Below are 21,349 nucleotides of genomic sequence, written 5' to 3' on the forward strand. Positions count from 1 at the left end.
CTTGCCATGCTGTTGATTGAACCATCAGAAGTCATACCTTGGGACCTTGATGCTGTGCTTCAGGGGATGGTATTAAGTGACCAGTAGATAAACTTTAGGATGTTGGAGTCTGTTGTGTACTTATTGCAGCCTTCAGAAAAGTCCTGGAAGGCAAAGACAAGTATAGGTTGAAACTGATCTGTCTAAAAGCAGAGAGCAAGATTTGGGGGCATTGGGAGACTGAAAAATCTGCAATCTATAATCCGCATTTACGGAATCTGATAATTTGGAGTTGGAAAAGCCAAATTGTTTATCCATGCTGAAGTTAGTCCAAGCAAGAGAGAGAGGTAGGAAACTTAGCAGAAATTTAAATGAGGTAAAAAAAAACAAGCCTGATTTTTCAGGCCCCTTTCAAGTTCTCCTATTTAAGTGCTTCTGGCCAGACAAAGGAGACCCAAGTCCATTGTTTTGAATTCCCACAAGATAAAGGCTAGTCAACTGAGGGCCCCTGGGAATGTCCAGGATACTGAGGTAGCGGTTAAGACACTGACATTTTCAGACTCGGAGTCAATGTCTAGACAAAATGTTGGGCTATGGCTACTAGCCAAGCATTAACCAAAAGAAAATAGACAGAACTTACTTAGCTTTTAGTATCTATATTGCCAAAGAAATTCTAAACTTGACCAACATAGTCGGAGACTGTCCACCCAAAGGCTGTCACGTTGGTCATGAATTGATGTAATATTTGGAACACTGAAGCTGAGGGCGAAACATGGAGAGTTGTAGAGTATGAGAGCCTGAGCTTTGAAGGACTCTTCTTGAGACACCCCATCTCTGGTCTTCCCATCATGTGAGAAAAATAAATATCCTTGCTGTTTAAACCACCTTACGGTATTTTGAAATCAAAGACATTTTATGTGCTAGGACCATCTTGGAAATATGATTTTTATCTTCAGGGCTACATGGAAGTCTCTTAACTCAGGGCCAGGGGCCTATGTTATCTGTTCCAAACATTAGTCACTATATTTATGCACCCTCCCCTCATTCTAAGGTCCCTCCCACATTACCCTTACAGCCAAGACTGGATTCTGTCAGTTTTTGTCTTCTTTTGTGTGGTTTGTAGAGTGACCTCCCAAAGATGTGTCAGCCTAACTCCTGGAACCTGTGAATAAGATGAAATATCACTCCCATGATTATGATATGTTACTTGGCAAGTTGATTTTAAGATAAGGAGATTATCTGGATGGACCTCATCTAATCACAGGAGTCCTTCAAAGCAGATAAATTATTCTGGCTGTTGGGAGAAAGGGAAGTCAGAAGGATTCAAAACATGATAAGGGTTCAGTGTGGTGTTACTGGCTGCAGAGACAGAGGAGTCCATGAGCCAAGGAGTGTGGGTGGCCTTCAGAAGCTCAGAAAAACCCCTGGCCCAAAGCTAGCAAGGAAACATGTCCTAGGTCCACAGAACTAAATTTTTCCAACACCATGAATGAACTTGCAAGTGGATTCTCCCCCCAAAGCCTCCAGCTAAAAGCCCAGGTTAGCTGACACCTTGCTTTTAGCATTAGGAGACCAGAGGCAGAATACCTTGTCAGGATTTTCGACCTCTGGAAAACAATGAGATAATAAATGGGTGTTGTTTTAAGCCACTAAATTTGTTGGAATTTGTTACACTGCAATAGAAAAATAATACATCCACCCTTAGGCTTATCTATATTCCTAGCCATTTTTCCTGCGTTAAAATCTTTCTTCTAGAGTAAACTCTGTCATCTGTGTTCCAGACTCTTTTCAACCCAGGGACATTGGGTTATCAGTTATCCCCTCTCTTCACAGCTTTGATCACTATCTTGCATAAGTACCTCCCTGATATCCTGGTTTCTCCTTGAACTTAAATCCCACCCCCACTTTTTGTTTCTCCCTTCCCACTAGTCTTTATCACAACCCTTTGATGTAGCTTTTATTACTATCTTTATAAAGATAAATAATTTCTTTAAGGCCATAGAACTGCTTATGACTGGACTGAGAATCAAATTCCGTTCTCCTGGTCAGAGTTCAACTGCTTAATCCCCTCCTTTTATTATTTCTTATGTTAGCTTCATGCTGATTCTCCCAGTTAAAATGAGAGGGATTTGAGGAAACTATTTTTTTTGGAGTGATTGACTCATTACATTTTATCATGAATTGTTTCACACTGCAGTATAAAATGTCAAGTATAAAAATGCCTTGAAACTGTTTGCATCTTAACTCATTATTTCTAATTCTAAAATGAATCTTAATTTTTTTTTTTTTTCCGGGTTCAAGCCATGGTAGGCATCAGTAACCAGGTATAGAAATGGTCTTGGTGCCAGTGTTGGGGCGGGGGTGGGGGGGCAGTTTCAGCCTCCTTAGCTGCTGGCTTTTTTGTTTGCATTGATGGATGGTGAGGATTAGCAGGTTAGTTCTTGGCTGCCGTCCCTCAGTGTCAGCCCTAACCCCCTAAAAAGGCTGGCAAAGGGAGATGGCCTTCTGGTCCTTTGAGTTTTCTTGTGAGTCCTTTCCCAGCCTCTCCTAATCTTAAACTCATTTCTACCTTCATGGGACTTGAAGAAACACACACTGGTGTGTTTCTTGTCACTGTGAACATTACTTGATTAATAATGACTGATTGTACCAAAACCTTTCGTAGATTATATTTGTTTGCTTCCCTGTATTATCTTCCGAATCTGTTTTGTATCTGTTTTGAGGTTTCTCCTTTTAAAAAGTGTGCCATTGAAATGCAAATCATGTTACTTTAAGTAACACTGTATTATTTCAACCTCTGGTAAATTATAATTGGAGCCTTTTTTCCCCCATTCTTTTGATCAATTTTATCTTACATTTAAATAATTATTTATGATCATGGATTGATATGTTTTGGTGATGAAAATCTGAAACATATGTCTCAGTGTGGTACTACTTCAGAGCAATTGTACTTTTCTTCCTTTTTCTAGCCTAAAAAGTATTTTTCATTAAAAAACCAGAAAGAAGTACAAAATATTATTTTATGAAGTTTTCTTCTCCTTGTGGCTTAAACCTTATTTTTGTTTTCTGGCAGTGTATATGGTGAATTTTACAGTAATTTTTGCTTTCTGTTCCTAACCCAATAGATTCTAAAAGAAAAGGATGAATTGAAAAGCCAGCTTTATGCAGCATTACAACAAATAGAGAATCTTCGAAAGGAATTGAATGATGTGCTAACCAGGCGCGCCCTTCAAGAGGAGGAGCTTCACTGTAAGGAGCAGAAACTAAGTGATGTTAAGTCTCATCAAGCTGACCTTGAACTAGAAGTCAGGGATTCCCTGGATACCATCCATAGGCTAGAAAGTGAATTGAAAACGCAGAGTAAGATTCAAAGCCAGATGAAAGCTGAGAAAGCGCACCTGGAGGAAGAAATTGCAGCGCTGAAGGAGAGCCAGGCCAAGGACCAAGCTCAGCTTCTTGAGATGCAAGAGGCCATCAAGGACTTGAGTGCCATCCGGGCAGATCTCGCCAATAAATTGGCAGAGGAACAGAGAGCCAGGAAAGAGGTACTCAAGAACCTCTCTGACCTCAAGACACAGGCAAAATCCAAAGACGAAGAAACAGCTACAATCGTTACACAGTTAAAGCTGGAAAGAGATGTTCACCAGAGGGAGCTGGAAGATCTCACATTCTCATTGCAGAGTATGAAAACTAAACATGAACAGAGTATCCAGGAGCTGATGAAGCACTTCAAGAAAGAAAAGAGTGAGGCCGAGAATCATATTAGGACACTGAAGGTACCCGCACTGAATTATCCTGATGATACTGGAGGAAATTTTCTGGTGGCTCATGAAGTTAATAAAGCGTAAACTTTTAGAGATCATTCTGTATTCCCAAGCACTGAAGGGAAGATAGAACTAACAATAAAGAGGCTTATTCATGCCTGTTCGGCCAGGTTGAAATGAGTTATAGCAGCCACCTGGAAGCACCTAGTTCAGAGCACTGAAGCCCTTTAAAAAGAACGTTTAGCTATTTTGGGAGTTCAGGAAAGGCAGAGGCGGCAGTAAGTCGTGGACCTGAAACGTGCCCTCATTCAACGTTTATGATCTCCTAAAATATAAAAGGCAAAGACTTGTCAAGGCCATAGAAGCTATAACCATGGTCCTTATTGGTATGGTAACTAAAGTGGATCAGCTTATGGGTTTTGTAAACCCAAGGCTTTTGAGATTTACCCCTTCTTTTCCAAATCAAAGTTGCCTGGGTAAATGCATAATTGAGATCTTACATTTGGGGAAATATCACCATGCAGGGGAATCATTTCATAACATGATTGTCAGGAGTGTGATAAATCTATCCCTCCTTCCTGCTTTAGTTTTTCTCCATAGCACTCATCATCATATATAGATTCCATACTTTTAATTTTTTAATCTCTGTTTATTAGTATGAAAACACCATGAGGACTGGATTGTCTTTTCCCTCAATCTGCAGGAGGAAAAAGGCTACCTAATCTTTCAAGGCCCAATTAATTTTTCACTTCTTTTATGGATTCACTGAAGATGGCATATATCTCAACTGAGGTTGGGATAAATCTTTCTATTCTCTGTGTTTCCATAGCTCTTTTTTGGAACTGCTAGTACAGCACATTTAGGCTGCCTTATATTATGGTGTGTTTGTTGTGTCTTCATACATCTCCAGAGGGGCAGGTAGCAGGTCTTAGCCATTTTTGCATCCTCTTATGGCGTCTAGCATGATGTTTGAGACATACAGAACATGTTCCGTGGATGTTGGGTTAAAATGTTTGAAAAGCTAGAAATCAGAGGATTTGCTGCTGACTTGCTTTGTGATCTGTCTGGTTTGGCTCTTTCCCTGTAATGTGGTAAAATTGCTTTCCTCATCCAAAGGAAGTGCTTTGTATTTGTGTATAGTGAGGTGACAATAAAGCTTTAAGAAATTACCTGTATATAAAGAAGACACCGTTTAGAACTATTCTGTAGGTTCTCCAAAAACTTTAGATTTTTTTTTTTAATTCGGAAGACTGAGATGCGGAAGGATATTATAGTTACTCTATAATGTGGTACAAAAGAAGCATATGAGCTTAACAGGAGAACCAGAGATCATGAAAGCCCACTACTCTTCTCTTAAACCGAATAAGTTACCCATAGGAACAGCCCCACCTCATGCTATTTTATGAATATAATTCCGTACTTTTGACTCATTTATATTAATTAACAGGAGTTGATAGCAATGGTTGTCATCGAAGGTTTAATATACTGAGTTATGTATAAGAGGGCTTTAGATAAATAGCTCTGTAAATGTTACATTTCTTTGTCTTTTGGCTTCACCTTAATCTGTTACTTTTTCTGAGTCTAATAAGTGTGATACATTACCCATATTTTTTTCTCTGCAGAAGTTATATTTTTCCCCATCTAGATTTACCCTTCTCATGCCTGTTTTTTTTTTTTTTTTTTTTTTGCGGTACCGAGGCCTCTCACCGCTGTGGCCTCTTGCGTTGCGGAGCACAGGCTCCGGACGCGCAGGCTCAGCGGCCATGGCTCACGGGCCCAGCCGCTCCACGGCACGTGGGATCCTCCCAGACCAGGGCACGAACCTGCGTCCCCTACATTGGCAGGCGGACTCTCAACCACTGCGCCACCAAAGATGCCCTCATGCCTGTTTTTAAATTTAAATGTAAACTATTTTTATGAAATACTCTAGTTGCTATTAATATTTGAAGGATATTGGGTTATCACCTTATTACGATTTCAACAAAAATAGTTTTGTAGGAGCCCTTATTGGAATCAGAAGACCAAGAGTGGAGTTCTATATTTTTGCCATTTGCTGGCCATATGATCTTGGTCAAGTTACTTAACCTTTTTGTACTTCATCAGTAGAATGGAAACAGTAATGTCTTTCTCTATCACAGGGTTTTTTTGAGTGTTATATCACTTTGTAAATCCTAAAATGAAATGTAAATGTAATAATGAAACTACAACAAGAAGTAAGTTCTTAGTCAAACTTAGGCATTACTGTGCTTATAACTGTTTTAAAAATAGGTTCTCCGGGGGCAAAGAGGGGAACCCTGATTTGTAGCATTTGCCAAGTTCAGCAGTATAAAACCCCCCTTTTGGCTGTTTTCAAGCTATCAAACAACATCACTGGAGGCAGAGTTGGGAAGAGATGAGCACAGTTGGTTCCTGAGTGTCTCTATGAGCTGGCCCAGACACCACTGGCCTTGGGGGAAAACTGTCTATACCTACACTTTTTATAAGACACAAAAAATGCTAAGTATTCTACTGAAACTTAAAATAATGAACAATTTTCCTGATAAGAGACTTTATCTTGTAAGTTTATTTTTGGGTAGTGAATACAGGATTCCTCATTAAAAACATCAGTTCTTTTGTTAACTCAAAGTGGCATCAAGTCTTAGCTGAAATTTGTGGGGTGAATAAGGTATAGATTCTTGTCTGAAACTCACAAAACTTCTTCCTTTTGGGAAATTGCTTCCAGCAATTACGTTCCTATGTACTTGATTATATACATATAATAAACTTATACAAAGGAAAGAAACAAATATATTTTAGGCATTGAAACATGTAATTTAAACAGATTCTATGTGGGTGCTTACAGGCTGTCAGTAACTGGTAGGTGTAACTAGTTAACATTGCAAGTTGGGCCCAGCTGGTTTTTAAAACCGTACGATATACGTACCTTTTAAAGGCAGTGAGGCAGAGCAGCTGAAAACATGGACAGTAGAGAGAATTCCTGCGTTCAAATCCTGGCTCTGCTTTACTCACTACATAGCCTTCGGCAAATGATTAGTGTTGTTCTGCTTCAGTTTCAAAACAGGAGACAATAACAGTGTCTCCCTAGTCAGGTTGTGGTGAGGATGGAATGAGGGACAACTATACGAAAACGTCTTAGAGCAGTGCCTGACATATAGTCAGTATTTATATTGTTGTTATTTTAAGTCTTTAACTTCATATGCCTGGCAAATCCTTATTGAATCCCATCCTTCATATGCCTGGCAAATCCTTATTGAATCCCATCCTTCATATGCCTGGCAAATCCTTATTGAATCCCATCCACAGATTATTCCTGTTTTTTTTTTTTAAAGCTGATTCTGGTTATATTCCAAATAATAAATGAAAACGAGGTACTTTATTGCACTATTGGTACTGAAATAATCACTGGAAAACTCTTTCATATTAAGTTATTTATAGTTTTTTGGCTACTCTGATCCATAATCTTTTTAGCCCCACAAGAGTGGTATTAATAATTACATTGTACAAAAAATACGCAAGCCTTTCACAAAAACGAGAGTGTAGCTTGAATAGGGATATTGTTAAGCTCCTTTTATAGATGAGGAGACTAATCAGGCAGTAATGTCCCATAGTATATCCTTATGGGGACATTTCTCTAATAACCCTTCCCCTCTCAGCAGTTAGTGTCCCTTCTTTGGGTTGCACATACCTCTGCTTGCACCTTTATTAAGCACTTCTTGTTCATCGTTGTCAGAATTGACTGTTGTATCTGTCTCTTTTACGGTTCATGCCTGTTATCTTCAGCACCTAGTAGAGTACCTGTCACTTAATTGGTTGCTCAGTGAATGCTAAGGAGAGATTGACCACATGCAAAGAATGTTTCCTTTGCATGTATGTTTATGTGTGAACGCTTAGAGGTAGTAAAATCTCAAAGTGTTTGCCCACTGATATAATGTGGAATTTGTTTTGTGTACAGCTTGGCTGTGGCCAGTGGACTTTCTCTTTTCTCCTTTTTCTCTCAGGCAGAAAGCTTAGAAGATAAGAATATGGCTAAAGTCCAGCGTTCTCAGCTAGAGAAGTTGAAATCACAGTATGACAGGCTGACAGAGGAATTAACTCAGAATGAAAATGAGAACAAAAAACTGAAGCTAAAATACCAGTGTTTGAAGGACCAACTAGAAGAAAAGGTAAAAATGTGAATGAACTCTAATTTAAAAGACTTTTTTGAATTTCTTCTAGTGTTTCTCCTAGAACATAGTTTATGTACTACTAAATGCTAATTGTTAGGCTTTAATAGCAATTTGTATTGGTGCCAGAAGACATCATAGAAGTTTATTAGAATGCTGTGATTTTTATTCTTTCAACCAACTAGTAACCTTCTAATACTTTTGATTTTAAATTTCTTCTGGATCTTAAAATAGGCATTTAGAGGCAAGGTAGCAAAGAAAGGAATTATGGTTTATTGAAGACCTACTTTATGGCAAGTATTTATGCCAATTGATTTACATATGTATACTCATTGAATTCTCACAACTCTTTGGGTTAGATTTTATTGATCCCTGTTAACCTATGAAGAAACTGAGGTACAATATATAACAGATGAGGTGGTCACTGTGCACTAGGCACTTTTAATGCTCATAGTCATGTTATGAAATCAATACTATTTTGCTCATTTTTGCAGTTAAAGAGACTGAAACTTAAGAAGGTTGGCAACCTTGGAATGTTCCCAGCAGGCTCACTGCTTTCCTATCAGTAGATGCGTAAAATTTGGGGGGTGTCTGCTATATACCAGGCATTGGGTAGAATACTAGGGACTTCTAGAGTCACTACTTTTGTGGCCAAAAGTCAACTAAGAATAGCAGACAGAATACTTAAATTTGCATTCTATGTCTTTACCATCTTCCTAAAAGGATTTGCATTGGAGTGTGATAGAAGTCAAATAGAAAAAAAAAGACTATTAACATATGGATAATAGGATAAGGCAGGATAGACTGGGCCAGATGACTCCTGTTCTTGATAAGGGTTACTAACTAACACCTTTGTTGAAGGAAATATCACTGGGTGGGGTGTCATCAACCTCTAGAAGAAACATTCTTCATGCTTTGCTCATCTTTTCCTCTTTTTGTTGTTTCACTGTATTTTGTATATATTTTTTACCTTTCTAGTAATTGTTAAAATCAAGGAAATAAAATTTAAGTTAGTTTGGAGTTTATGATTAAATGTGCTTAAGTTGCTAAATTTAGGCCTACAATCTTGACAATTGTAATTCAGTTCTTATGTCATGCTTTGTTTTGACTAAGTCTAATGTTCACACATAATTAATGTATCTGTTGCCAGGGTGTAGTTGCTTTGAAGATAATACTAAATTTTCCAACTTTTCCATAATTAAAAGTTAGCCAGAAGATTGTATTAACATGTTTTGTGTTTAATTATTTGCATTTAAGAAAGGGTGGGGGAAATTTTATGTTGAAAGTTTACCTTGTTCTGCTTAAAATAAATGCTTCTCCACTATCTGTGACGTTCCAGGTATGTATGCATTGTCATACATTCATATAAGTGGAACATTCACCTTAGAACAGAGTTTTAAAATTTAAGGATTGTACAGTAGTCCCCCCTTATTAGTGGTTTCCCTTTCCATTGTTTCAGTTACCTACCACGGTAACTGAAATTACCAAATTTGGACCAGTTGCAGTCCAGAAAGATTAAATGGAAAATTCTAGAAATAATTCATAAGTTTTAAACTGCACTTTGTTCTGAGTAGCATAATGAAATCTTGAGCTGTCCCACTTTCTAACACCTGTGATCCCCACCTATCTCAGTCCTCTGCTCCTAACATCCAACCATCCACATCATCATGGCTTGATGATCCAGGATCACCCAAAGCAGGTGATCCTTCTTCTGAGGTATTATCAGAAGGTCAGCAGTAGTTTAATGCTATGTCACAATGCCTACCTCATTCATTTCATCTCATCACATTTTATGTAGGCATTGTATCGTCTCTTATCATCACAAGAGGGGTGAATACAGTACAGTAAGATATTTTGAGAGAGAGAGACCACATTCACATAACTTTTATTACAGTATATTGTTACAGTTGTTCTGTTTCATTATTAGTTATTGTTGGTAATCTCTTACTGTGCCTGATTTCTAAACTAAATTATCATAGGTAGGTATGTATAATATATATAGGGTTTGGTACTATCTTCAGTTTTAGGCATCCCCTGGGGGTCATGGAACATATCCCTCGCAGATAATGGGGGAGTACTGTATTCCTCTGCTATGTACTGACAATCTAGTATGTGGCAGGCATTGTGCTGGATGCTGGGGATGGAATATATCAATAGATAAGACACAGATCTGCAATTGAAAGCTTCTAGTGGGATCATTAAAAGCAAAATCGCCTTTCAGTTGTTAAAACTATATAGTCAATGATAATGGATCCTAATGCAGAGAAAAGATGTCTATGACGTCTAAAATGGTAAATAATCTTAAGGATACATAGACACACACACATATATAAATATACACAGCATATATGCTTGCTTTTCTTTAATATTTTTTGTGTACATGATTGCTATGTAGTTTTGATTGACTTAGCGGTTTGTGTTGGCCTGTTTTCTTAGTATAGTTAGCTATGAATCGAAGTTTCACTGGGTTCAGTCATCTACAGATAGGGCCATTCTCTTCAGAAAGTAGTATAGAATTAGTGGCTATAGACAGAACTTTGAGTATAAATCATTTTCTAGCTGTGTGGCATTAGGCAAGTTGCTTAAAACTCAAAGCCTTGAGAGATAAGACAGCAGAAGCAAGAAGAACTACAGTCATGTAGCCTGTGGAGCAAAAACCACATTCACAGAAAGATAGACAAGATGAAAAGGCACAGAGCTATGTACCAGATGAAGGAAGAAGATAAAACCCCAGAAAAACAACTAAATGAAGTGGAGATAGGCAACATTCCAGAAAAAGAATTGAGAATAATGATAGTGAAGATGATCCAGGACCTCAGAGAAAGAATGGAGGCAAAGATCGAGAAGATGCAAGAAATGTTTAACAAAGATCTAGAAGAATTAAAGAACAAACAAACAGAGATGAACAACACAATAACTGAAATGAAAACTACAATAGAAGGAATCACTAGCAGAATAAGAACTAACAGAAGAACAGTCAAATGACCTGGAAGACAGAATGGTATAATTCACTGCTGTGGACCAGAATAAAGAAAAAAGAATGAAAAGAAATGAAGACAGCCTAAGAGACCTCTGGGACAACAATATTCACATTATAGGGGTCCCAGAAGGAGAAGAGAGAGAGACAGGACCCGAGAAAATATTTGAAGAGATTATAGTCAAAAACTTCCCTAACATGGGAAAGGAAATAGCCACCCAAGTCCAGGAAGTGTAGAGAGTCCTATACAGGAAATACCCAAGGAGAAACACACCGAGACTCATAGTAATCAAATTGGCAAAATTAAAGACAAAGAAAAATTATTGAAAGCAGCAAGGGAAAAATGACAACATACAAGGGAACTCCCATAAGGTTAACAGCTGATTTATCAGCAGAAACTCTAGAAGCCAGAAGAGAGCGGCATGATATACTTAAAGCGATGAAAGGGAAGAACCTACAAGCAAGATTACCCTGCAAGGATCTCATTCAGATTCGATGGAGAAATCAAAAGCTTTACAGACAAGCAAAAGCTAAGAGAATTCAGCACCACCAAACCAGCTCTACAACAAATGCTAAAGGAACTTCTCTAAGTGGGAAAGACAAGAGAAGAAAAGTACGTACAAAAACAAGCCCAAAACAACTTAAAAAATGGTAATAGGAACATACATATTGATAATTACCTTAAATGTGAATGGATTAAATGCTCCAACCAAAAGACACAGTCTTGCTGAATGGATACAAAAGCAAGACCCATATATATGCTGTCTACAAGAGACCCACTTCAGACCTAGGGACACATTCAGACTGAAAGTGAGAGGATAGAGAAAGATACTCCATGCAAAGGGAAATCAAAAGAAAGCTGGAGCAGCAATACTCATATCAGATAAAATAGACTTTAAAGAATGTTACAAGAGACAAGGAAGGACACTACATAATGATCAAGGGATCAACCCAAGAAGAAGATATAACAATTATAAATATATATGCACCCAGCATAGGAGCACCTCAATACATAAGGCAACTGCTAACAGCTCTGAAAGACGAAGTCAACAGTAACACAGTAATAATGGGGGACTTTAACACCTTACTTATGCCAATGAACAGATCATCCAACAGAAAATTAATAAGAAAACACAAGCTTTAAATGACACAATAGACCAGATAGATTTAATTGACATTTATAGGACATTCCATCCAAAAACCACAGATTACACTTCCTTCTCAAGTGTGCATGGAACATCCTCCAGGATAGGTCACATCTTGGGTCACAAATCAAACCTCAATAAATTTAAGAAAATTGAAATCATATCAAGCATCTTTTCTGACCACAATGCTATGAGATTAGAAATCAATTACAGGGAAAAAAACGTAAAAAGCACAAACACATGGAGGCTAAACAATACATTACTAAATAACAAAGAGGTCACTGAAGAAATCTAAGAGGAAATCAAAAAATACCTAGAGACAAATGACAATGAAAACAGGATGATCCAAAACCTACAGGATGCAGCAAAAGCAGTTCTAACAGGGAAGTTTATAGCTATACAAGCCTACCTCAAGAAACAATAAAAATCTCAGGTAAACAATCTAATGTTACACCTAAAGGAACTAGAGAATGAAGAACAAACGAAACCCAAAGTTAGCAGAAGGAAAGAAATCATAAAGGCGATAGCAGAAATAAATGAATGAGAAACAAGGCAAACAATAGCAAAGATCAATTAAACTAAACGCTGGTTCTTTGAGAAGATAAAGAAAGTTGATAAACCATTAGCAAGACTCATCAAGGAAAAGAGGGAGAGGACTCAAATCAATAAAATTAGAAATGAAAAAGGAGAAGTTACAACAGACAGTGCAGAAATACAAAGCATCCTAAGAGACTACTACCAGCAACTCTATGCCAATAAAATGGACAACCTGGAAGAAATGGACAAATTCTTAGAAAGGTATAACCTTCCCAGACTGAACCAGGAAGAAATAGAAACTCACAGGTGAATTCTATCAAACATTTAGAGAAGAGCTAACACCCATCCTTCTCAAACTCTTCCAAAAAATTTCAGAGGAAGGAACACCCCCAAACTCATTCTATGAGGCCACCATCACCCTGATACCAGCACCAGACAAAGATACTACAAAAAAAGAAAATTACAGACCAATATCACTGATGAATATACATGCAAAAATCCTCAACAAAATACTAGCAAACAGAAGCCAGCAATACATAAAAAGGGTCATACACCATGGTCAAGTGGGATTTATCCCAGGGATGCAAGGATTCTCCAGTATATGCAAATCAAACAATGTGATACACCACATTAACAAATAGAAGAATAAAAACCATATGATCATCTCAATAGATTCAGAAAAAGCTTTTGAGAAAATTCAACACCCATTTATGATAAAAACCCTGCAGAAAGTAGGCATAGAGGGAACCTACCTCAACATAATAAAGGCCATATATGAAAAACCTACAGCAAACATCATGCTCAGTGGTGAAAAACTAAAAGCATTTCCACTAAGATCAGGAACAAGACAAGGAAGTCCACTCTCACCACTGTTATTCGACATAGTTTTGGAAGTCCTGACCGTGGCAGTCAGAGAAGAAAAAGAAATACAAATTGGAAAAGAAGAAGTAAAACTGTCACTGTTTGCAAATGACATGATACTATACATAGAGAATCCTAGAGATGCCACCAGAAAACTACTAGAGCTAATCAATGAACTTGGTTAAGTTGCAGGATACAAAATCACTGCACAGAAATCTCCTGGATTCCTGTACACTAATGATGAAAAATCTGAAGAGAAATTAAGGAAACACTCCCATTTACCATTGCAACAAAAAGAGTAAAATATCTAGGAATAAACCTACCTAGGGAGACAAAAGACCTTTATGCAGAAAACTATAAGACACTGTTGAAAGAAATTAAAGATGATACCAACAGATGGAGAGATACTGCATGTTCTTGGATTGGAAGAATCAGCATTGTGAAAATGACTCTACTACCCAAAGCAATCTACAGATTCAATGCAATCCCTATCAAATTACCAATGGCATTTTTTACATAACTAGAGCAAAAAATCTTAAAATCTGTATGGAGACACAGAAGACCCCGAATAGCCAAAGCAATCTTGAGGGAAAAAAGCGGAGCTGGAGGAATCAGACTCCCTGACTTCACACTATACTACAAAGCTACAGTAATGAAGACAATATAGTACTGGCACAAAAACAGAAATATAGCTCAGTGGAACAGGATAGAAAGCCCAGAGATAAACCCATGCACCTATGGTCAACTAATCTATGACAAAGGAGGCAAGCATATACAGTGGAAAAAAGACAGTCTCTTCAATAAGTGTTGCTGGGAAAACTGGACAGCTACATGAAAAAGAATGAAATTAGAACACTTCCTAACACCATACACAAAAATAAACTCAAAATGGATTAGAGACCTAAATGTAAGACCAGACATTATAAAACTCTTAGAGGATAACATAGGAAGAACACTCTTTGACATAAATCACAGCAAGATCTTTTTTGATCCACCTCCTAGAGTAATGGAAATAAAAACAAAAGTAAACAAATGGGACCTAATGAAGCTTTTGCAAAGCAAAGGATACTACAAATAAGATGAAAAGACAACCGTCAGAATGGGAAAAACTATTTGCAAACGAATCAATGGACAAAGGATTAATCTCCAAAATATGTAAACAGCTCAGGCAGCTCAATATTAAAAAAACAAACAACCCAATAAAAAAATGGGCAGAAGACCTAAATAGACATTTCTCCAAAGAAGACATACAGATGGCCAAGAAGCACATGAAAAGCTGCTCAATATCACTATTATGGAAATGCAAATCAAAATTACAATGACGTATCACCTCACTCCAGTTAGAATGGGCATCATCAGAAAATCTACTAACAACAAATGCTGGAGAGGGTGTGGAGAAAAGGGAACCCTCTTGCACTGTTGGTGGGAATGTAAATTGATACAGCCACTATGGAGAACAGTATGGAGGTTCCTTAAAAAACTAAAAATAGAATTACCATATGACCCAGCAATCCCACTACTCGGCATATACCCTGAGAAAACCATAATTCCAAAAGACACATGTACTCCAATGTTCATTGCAACACTATCTACAATAGCCAGGTCATGGAAGCAACCTAAGTGCCCATTGACAGATGAATAGATAAAGAAGATGTGGTACATATATGCAATGGAATATTACTCAGCCATAAAAAGGAATGAAATTGGGTCATTTGTAGATACGTGGATCAATCTAAAGACCCTAGAAAAATGGTACAGATGAACCGGTTTGCAGGGCAGAAATAGAGACACGGATGTAGACAACAAACATATGGACACCAAGGGGGGAAAGCGGCAGTAGGGTGGTGGTGGTGGTGTGATGAATTGGGAGATTGGGATTGACATGTATACACTAATGTGTATAAAATCGATATCTAATAAGAACCTGCTGTATAAAAAGATAAAATTCAAAAAGCAAAACAAAACTCAAAGCCTCAGTTATATCATCCTTAAAACAGGTGTAATAATAAACTCTATTATTGAATTAAATGTGAAAATGTATATAAAGTGCTTGGCTGAATTTCTGATACCTGATAAGGTATCGATTAGCAGCTGCCATTATTTTGTTATTGTTTTGTTACCAAATAGATGCCAATTAATGGTTCAGCCCAGCAATAAATCAGCAAGCATTGATTAACTACCCAATAATGTGTCAGGTATTAAGGGCCAGGGAACTGGGAGTAAGACTTACTGTGGAACTATGCTGATTGGAAGTTTACAGCCCGACTGTGTTGAATCACTTCAGATGATGGTCCACAAAGAGGCACCGATGTGGGAAGAGCTGGCATTTCTATCAGCAAGTGATATTGCAGGCATGTTTGTTAAGCAAACCAAACAGGTGGGCAGGTTTGTAATTATGTTTGCTATTTGAAGACAGGAACCAAGTCTTGGTTGTTTTTTTTATCTCCAAGACGAGGCCGAGAGCCTGACACATGGTAGGTAATTTTTTTTGCGATACGTGGGCCTCTCACTGTTGTGGCCTCTCCCGTTGTGGAGTACAGGCTCTGGACGGGCAGGCTTAGAAGCCATGGCTCACTGGCCTAGCTGCTCCGCGGCATGTGGGATCTTTCCGGACCGGGGCACGAACCCGCGGACCCTGCATCTGCAGGCGGACTCTGAACCACTGTCCACCAGGGAAGCCCATGGTAGGTAATTTATAAGTAAATTGTGGTTGAAGAGATAGGTGTGTATACACGCAAGTACGTACACATATGTTTACATGATGATAAAAAATATCAATAACCTATGGATATGTATGTACATTCATTCTCCCTCTCTCTCCCCCTCCCCCTCCCTCCCCCTCTCTGTCTCTCCCCCATTTCCCTTCCCTCTATGAGTGTGTATGTTTTTTTGTTTTTTATTTTTTAACATCTTTATTGGAGTATAATTGCTTTACAATGTTGTGTTAGTTTCTGCTTTACAACAAAATGAATCAGTTATATATATACATATGTTCCCATATCTCTTCCCTCCTGTGTCTCCCTCCCTCCCACCGTCCCTATCCTACCCCGCCAGGTGGTCACAAAGCACCGAGCTGATCTCCCTGTGCAATGTGGCTGATTCCCACTAGCTATGTACCTTACGTTTGGTAGTGTATATATGTCCATGCCTCTCTCTCGCTTTGTCACAGTTAACCCTTCCCCCTCCCCATATCCTCAAGTCCATTCTCTAGTAGGTCTGTGTCTGTATTCCTGTTTTACCCCTAGGTTCTTCATGACATTTTTTCCCTTAAATTCCATACATATGTGTTAGCATACGGTATTTGTCTTTCTCTTTCTGACTTACTTCAGTCTGTATGACAGACTCTAGGTCTATCCACCTCATTACAAGTAGCACAGTTTTGTCTCTTTTTATGGCTGAGTGATAGTCCATTGTATATATGTGCCACATCTTCTTTATCCACTCATCCAATGATGGACACTTGGGTTGTTTCCATCTCTGGGCTGTTGTAAATAGAGCTGCAATGAACATTTTGGTACATGACTCTTTTTGAATTATGGTTTTCTCAGGGTACATGCCCAGCAGTGGGATTGCTGGGTCATATGGTAGTTCTATTTGTAGTTTTTTAAGGGACCTCCGTACTGTTCTCCACAGTGGCTATATCAATTTACATTCCCACCGACAGTGCAAGAGGGTTCCCTTTTCTCCATACCCTCTCCAGCATTTATTGTTTCTAGATTTTTTTTTTTTTTGCAGTAGGCGGGACTCTCACGGCTGTGGCCTCTCCCGTTTCGGAGCACAGGCTCCGGATGCGCAGGCTCTGGATGCGCAGGCTTAGCGGCCATGGCTCACGGGCCCAGCCGCTCCACGGCATGTGGATCTTCCCGGACTGGGGCACGAACCTGTGTCCCCTGCATCGGCAGGCAGACTCTCAACCACTGCGCCACCAGGCAAGCCCTGTTTCTAGATTTTTTGATGGTGGCCATTCTGACTGGTGTGAGATGATATCTCATTGTAGTTTTGATTTGCATTTCTCTAATGATTAGTGATGTTGAGCATTCTTTCATGTGTTTGTTGGCAGTCTGTATATCTTCTTTGGAGAAATGTCTATTTAGGTCTTCTGCCCATTTTAGGATTGGGTTATTTGTGTTCTTGTTATTGAGCTGCATGAGCTGCTTATATATTTTGGAGATTAATCCTTTGTCAGTTGCTTCATTTGCAAATATTTTCTCCCATTCTGAGGGTTGTCTTTTGCTCTTGTTTATGGTTTCCTTTGCTGTGCAAAAGCTTTGAAGTTTCATTAGGTTCCATTTGTTTATTTTTGTTTTTATTTCCATTTCTCTAGGAGTTGGGTCAAAAAGGATCTTCTGTGATTTATGTCATAGAGTGTCCTGCCTATGTTTCCCTCTAAGAGTTTGATAGTTTCTGAGCTTACATTTAGGTCTTTAATCCATTTTGATCTTATTTTTGGGTATGGTGTTAGGGAGTGATCTAATCTCATACTTTTACATGTACCTGTCCAGTTTTCCCAGAACCACTTATTGAAGAGGCTGTCCTTTCTCCACTGTACATTCCTGCCTCCTTTATCAAAGATAAGGTGACCATATGTGGGTGTGTTTATCTCTGGGCTTTCTATCCTGTTCCTTTTATCTACCTTTCTGTTTTTGTGACAGTACCATACTGTCTTGATTACTGTAGCTTTGTAGTATCGTCTGAAGTCAGGGAGCCTGATTCCTCCAGCTCCGTTTTTCGTTATCAAGATTGCTTTGGCTATTCGGGGTCTTTTGTGTTTCCATACAAATTGTGAAATTTTTTGTTCTAGTTCTGTGAAAAATGCCAGTGGTAGTTTGATAGGGATTGCATTGAATCTGTAGATTGCTTTGGGTAGTAGAGTCATTTTCACAATGTTTATTCTTCCAACACAAGAACATGGTATATCTCTCCATCTGTTTGTGTCATCTTTAATTTCTTTCATCAGTGTCTTATAATTTTCTGCATATAGGTCTATTGTCTCCTTAGGTAGGTTTATTCCTAGATATTTTATTCTTTTTGTTGCAATGGTAAATGGGAGTGTTTTCTTGATTTCACTGTCAGATTTTTCATCATTAGTATATAGGAATGCCAGAGATTTCTGTGCATTAATTTTGTATCCTGCTACTTTCCCAAACTCATTGATTAGCTCTAGTAGTTTTCTGGTAGCATCTTTAGGTTTCTCTGTGTATAGTATCATGTCATCTGCAAATAGTGACAGCTTTACTTCTTTTTTTCCGATTTGGATTCCTTTTATTTCCTTTTCTTCTCTGACTGCTGTGGCTAAAACTTCCAAAACTATGTTGAATAAGAGTGGTGAGAGTGGGCAACCTTGTCTTCTTCCTGATCTTAGTGGATATGCTTTCAGTTTTTCACCATTGAGGATGATGTTGGCTGTGGATTTGTCATATATGGCCTTTATTATGTTGAGGAAAGTTCCCTCTATGCGTACTTTCTGCAGGGTTTTAATCATAAATGGGTGTTTGAATTTTGTCGAAAGCTTTCTCTGCATCTATTGAGATGATGATATGGGTTTTCTCCTTCAATTTGTTAATATGGTGTATCATGTTGATTGACTTGCGTATATTGAAGAATCCTTGCATTCCTGGAATAAACCCCACTTGATCATGGTGTATGATCCTTTTAATGTGCTGTTGGATTCTGTTTGCTAGTATTTTGTTGAGGATTTTTGCATCTGTGTTCATCAGTGATATTGGCCTGTAGATTTCTTTGTGACATCCTCGTCTGGTTTTGGTATCAGGGTGATGGTGGCCTTGTAGAATGCGTTTGGGAGTGTTCCTCCCTCTGCTATATTTTGGAAGAGTTTCAGAAGGATAGTTGTTAGCTCTTCTCTAAATGTTTGAGAGAATTTGCCTGTGAAACCATTTGGTCCTGGGCTTTTGTTTGTTGGAAGATTTTTAATCACAGTTTCAATTTCAGTGCTTGTGATTGGTCTGTTCTTATATTCTATTTCTTCCTGATTCAGTCTTGGCAGGTTTTGCATTTCTAAGAATTTGTTCATTTATTCCAGGTTGTCCATTTTATTGGCATAGAGTTGCTCGTAGTAATCTCTGATGATCTTTTGTATTTCTGCAGTGTCAGTTGTTACTTCTCCTTTTTCATTTCTAATTCTATTGATTTGAGTCTTCTCCCTTTTTTTTTGTTGATGAGTCTGGCTAACGGTTTATCAATTTTGTTTATCTTCTCAAAGAACCAGGTTTTAGTTTTATTGATCTCTGGTATCGTTTCCTTCACTTCTTTTTCATTTATTTCTTATCTGATTTTTATGATTTATTTCCCTCTGCTAACTTTGGGGTTTTTTTTGTTCTTTCTCTAATTGCTTTAGGTGCAAACTTAGGTTGTTTATTCGAGATGTTTCTTAAGGTAGGATAGTATTGCTATAAACTTCTCTCTCAGAACTGCTTTTGCTGCATCCCATAGATTTTGGGTCGTTGTGTCTCCATTGTCATTTGTTTCTAGGTATTTTTTTAATTTCCTCTTTGATTTCTTCAGTAATCACTTCGTTATTAAGTAGTGTATTGTTTAGCGTCCATGTGTTTGTATTTTTTACAGATCTTTTACTGTAATTGATATCCAGTCTCATAGCGTTGTGGTCAGAAAAGAGACTTGATACAATTTCAATTTTCTTAAATTTACCAAGGTTTGATTTGTGACCCAAGATATAATCTATCCTGGAGAATGTTCCATAAGCACTAGAGAAAAATGTGTATTCTGTTGTTTTTGGATGGAATGTCCTATAAATATCAATTTAGTCCGTCGTGTTTAATGTATCATTTAAAGTTTAAGTTTCCTTATTTATTTTCATTTTGGATGATCTGCCCATTGGTGAAAGTGGGGTGTTAAAGTCCCCTACTATGAATGTGTTACTGTCGATTTCCCTTTTTATGGCTGTTAGTATTTGCCTTATGTATTGAGGTGCTTCTATGTTGGATGCATAAATATTTACAGTTGTTATATCTTCTTCTTGGATCTATCCCTTGATCATTATGTAGTGTTCTTCTTTGTGTCTTCTAATAGTCTTTATTTTAAAGTCTATTTTGTCTGATATGAGTATTGCTACTCGAGCTTTCTTTTGGTTTCCATTTGCATGAAATATCTTTTTCCATCCCCTCACTTTCAGTCTGTATGTGTCTCTAGATCTGAAGTGGGTCTCTGGTAGACAGCAAAGATATGGGTCTTGTTTTTGTATCCATTCAGCCAATCTGTGTCTTTTGGTTGGAGCATTTAGTCCATTTACATTTAAGGTAATTATCGATATGTATGTTCCTATTCCCATTTTCTTAATTGTTTTGGGTTCGTTATGGTAGGTCTTTCCCTTCTCTTGTGTTTTTTGCCTAGAGAAGTTCCTTTAGCAGTTGTTGTAAAGCTGGTTTGGTGGTGCTGAGCTCTCTCAGCTTTTGCTTGTCTGTAAAGGTTGTAATTTCTCCATCAAATCTGAATGAGATCCTTGCTGGGTAGAGTAATCTTGGTTGCAGATTTTTCTCCTTCATCACTTTAAATATGTCCTGCCAGTCCCTTCTGGCTTGCAGAGTTTCTGCTGAAAGATCAGCTGTTAACCTTATGGGGATTCCCTTGTGTGTTGTTGTTTTTCCCTTGCTGCTTTTAATATGTTTTCTTTGTATTTAATTTTTGACAGTTTGATTACTATGTGTCTTGGCGTATTTCTCCTTGGATTTATCCTGTATGGGACTCTCTGTGCTACCAGGACTTGATTATCTATTTCCTTTCCCATATTAGGGAAGTTTTCAACTATAATCTCTTCAAATATTTTCTCAGTCCCTTTCTTTTTCTCTTCTTCTTCTGGAACCCCTACATTTCGAATGTTGGTGCGTTTAATGTTGTCCCAGAGGTCTCTGAGACTGTCCTCAGTTCTTTTCATTCTTTTTTCTTTAT

At 38.1% G+C, this 21,349-nt stretch overlaps 1 protein-coding gene across 1 annotated transcript in view; it reads left to right on the forward strand.

Moving 5' to 3' along the window:
• CEP128 (centrosomal protein 128) overlaps positions 1 to 21,349 on the forward strand; it is a 412,227-nt gene that overhangs the window by 127,679 nt on the left and 263,199 nt on the right. The window contains exons 13-14 of the mRNA XM_065871644.1: positions 3,105 to 3,755; positions 7,742 to 7,906. Of these exons, the coding sequence (XP_065727716.1) occupies positions 3,105 to 3,755; positions 7,742 to 7,906 (816 nt within the window). The remainder of the gene's footprint in view (positions 1 to 3,104; positions 3,756 to 7,741; positions 7,907 to 21,349) is intronic.

The sequence above is a fragment of the Phocoena phocoena genome, chromosome 2 (assembly GCF_963924675.1).
Source record: "Phocoena phocoena chromosome 2, mPhoPho1.1, whole genome shotgun sequence".
NCBI classification, from domain to species: Eukaryota; Metazoa; Chordata; class Mammalia; order Artiodactyla; family Phocoenidae; genus Phocoena; species Phocoena phocoena.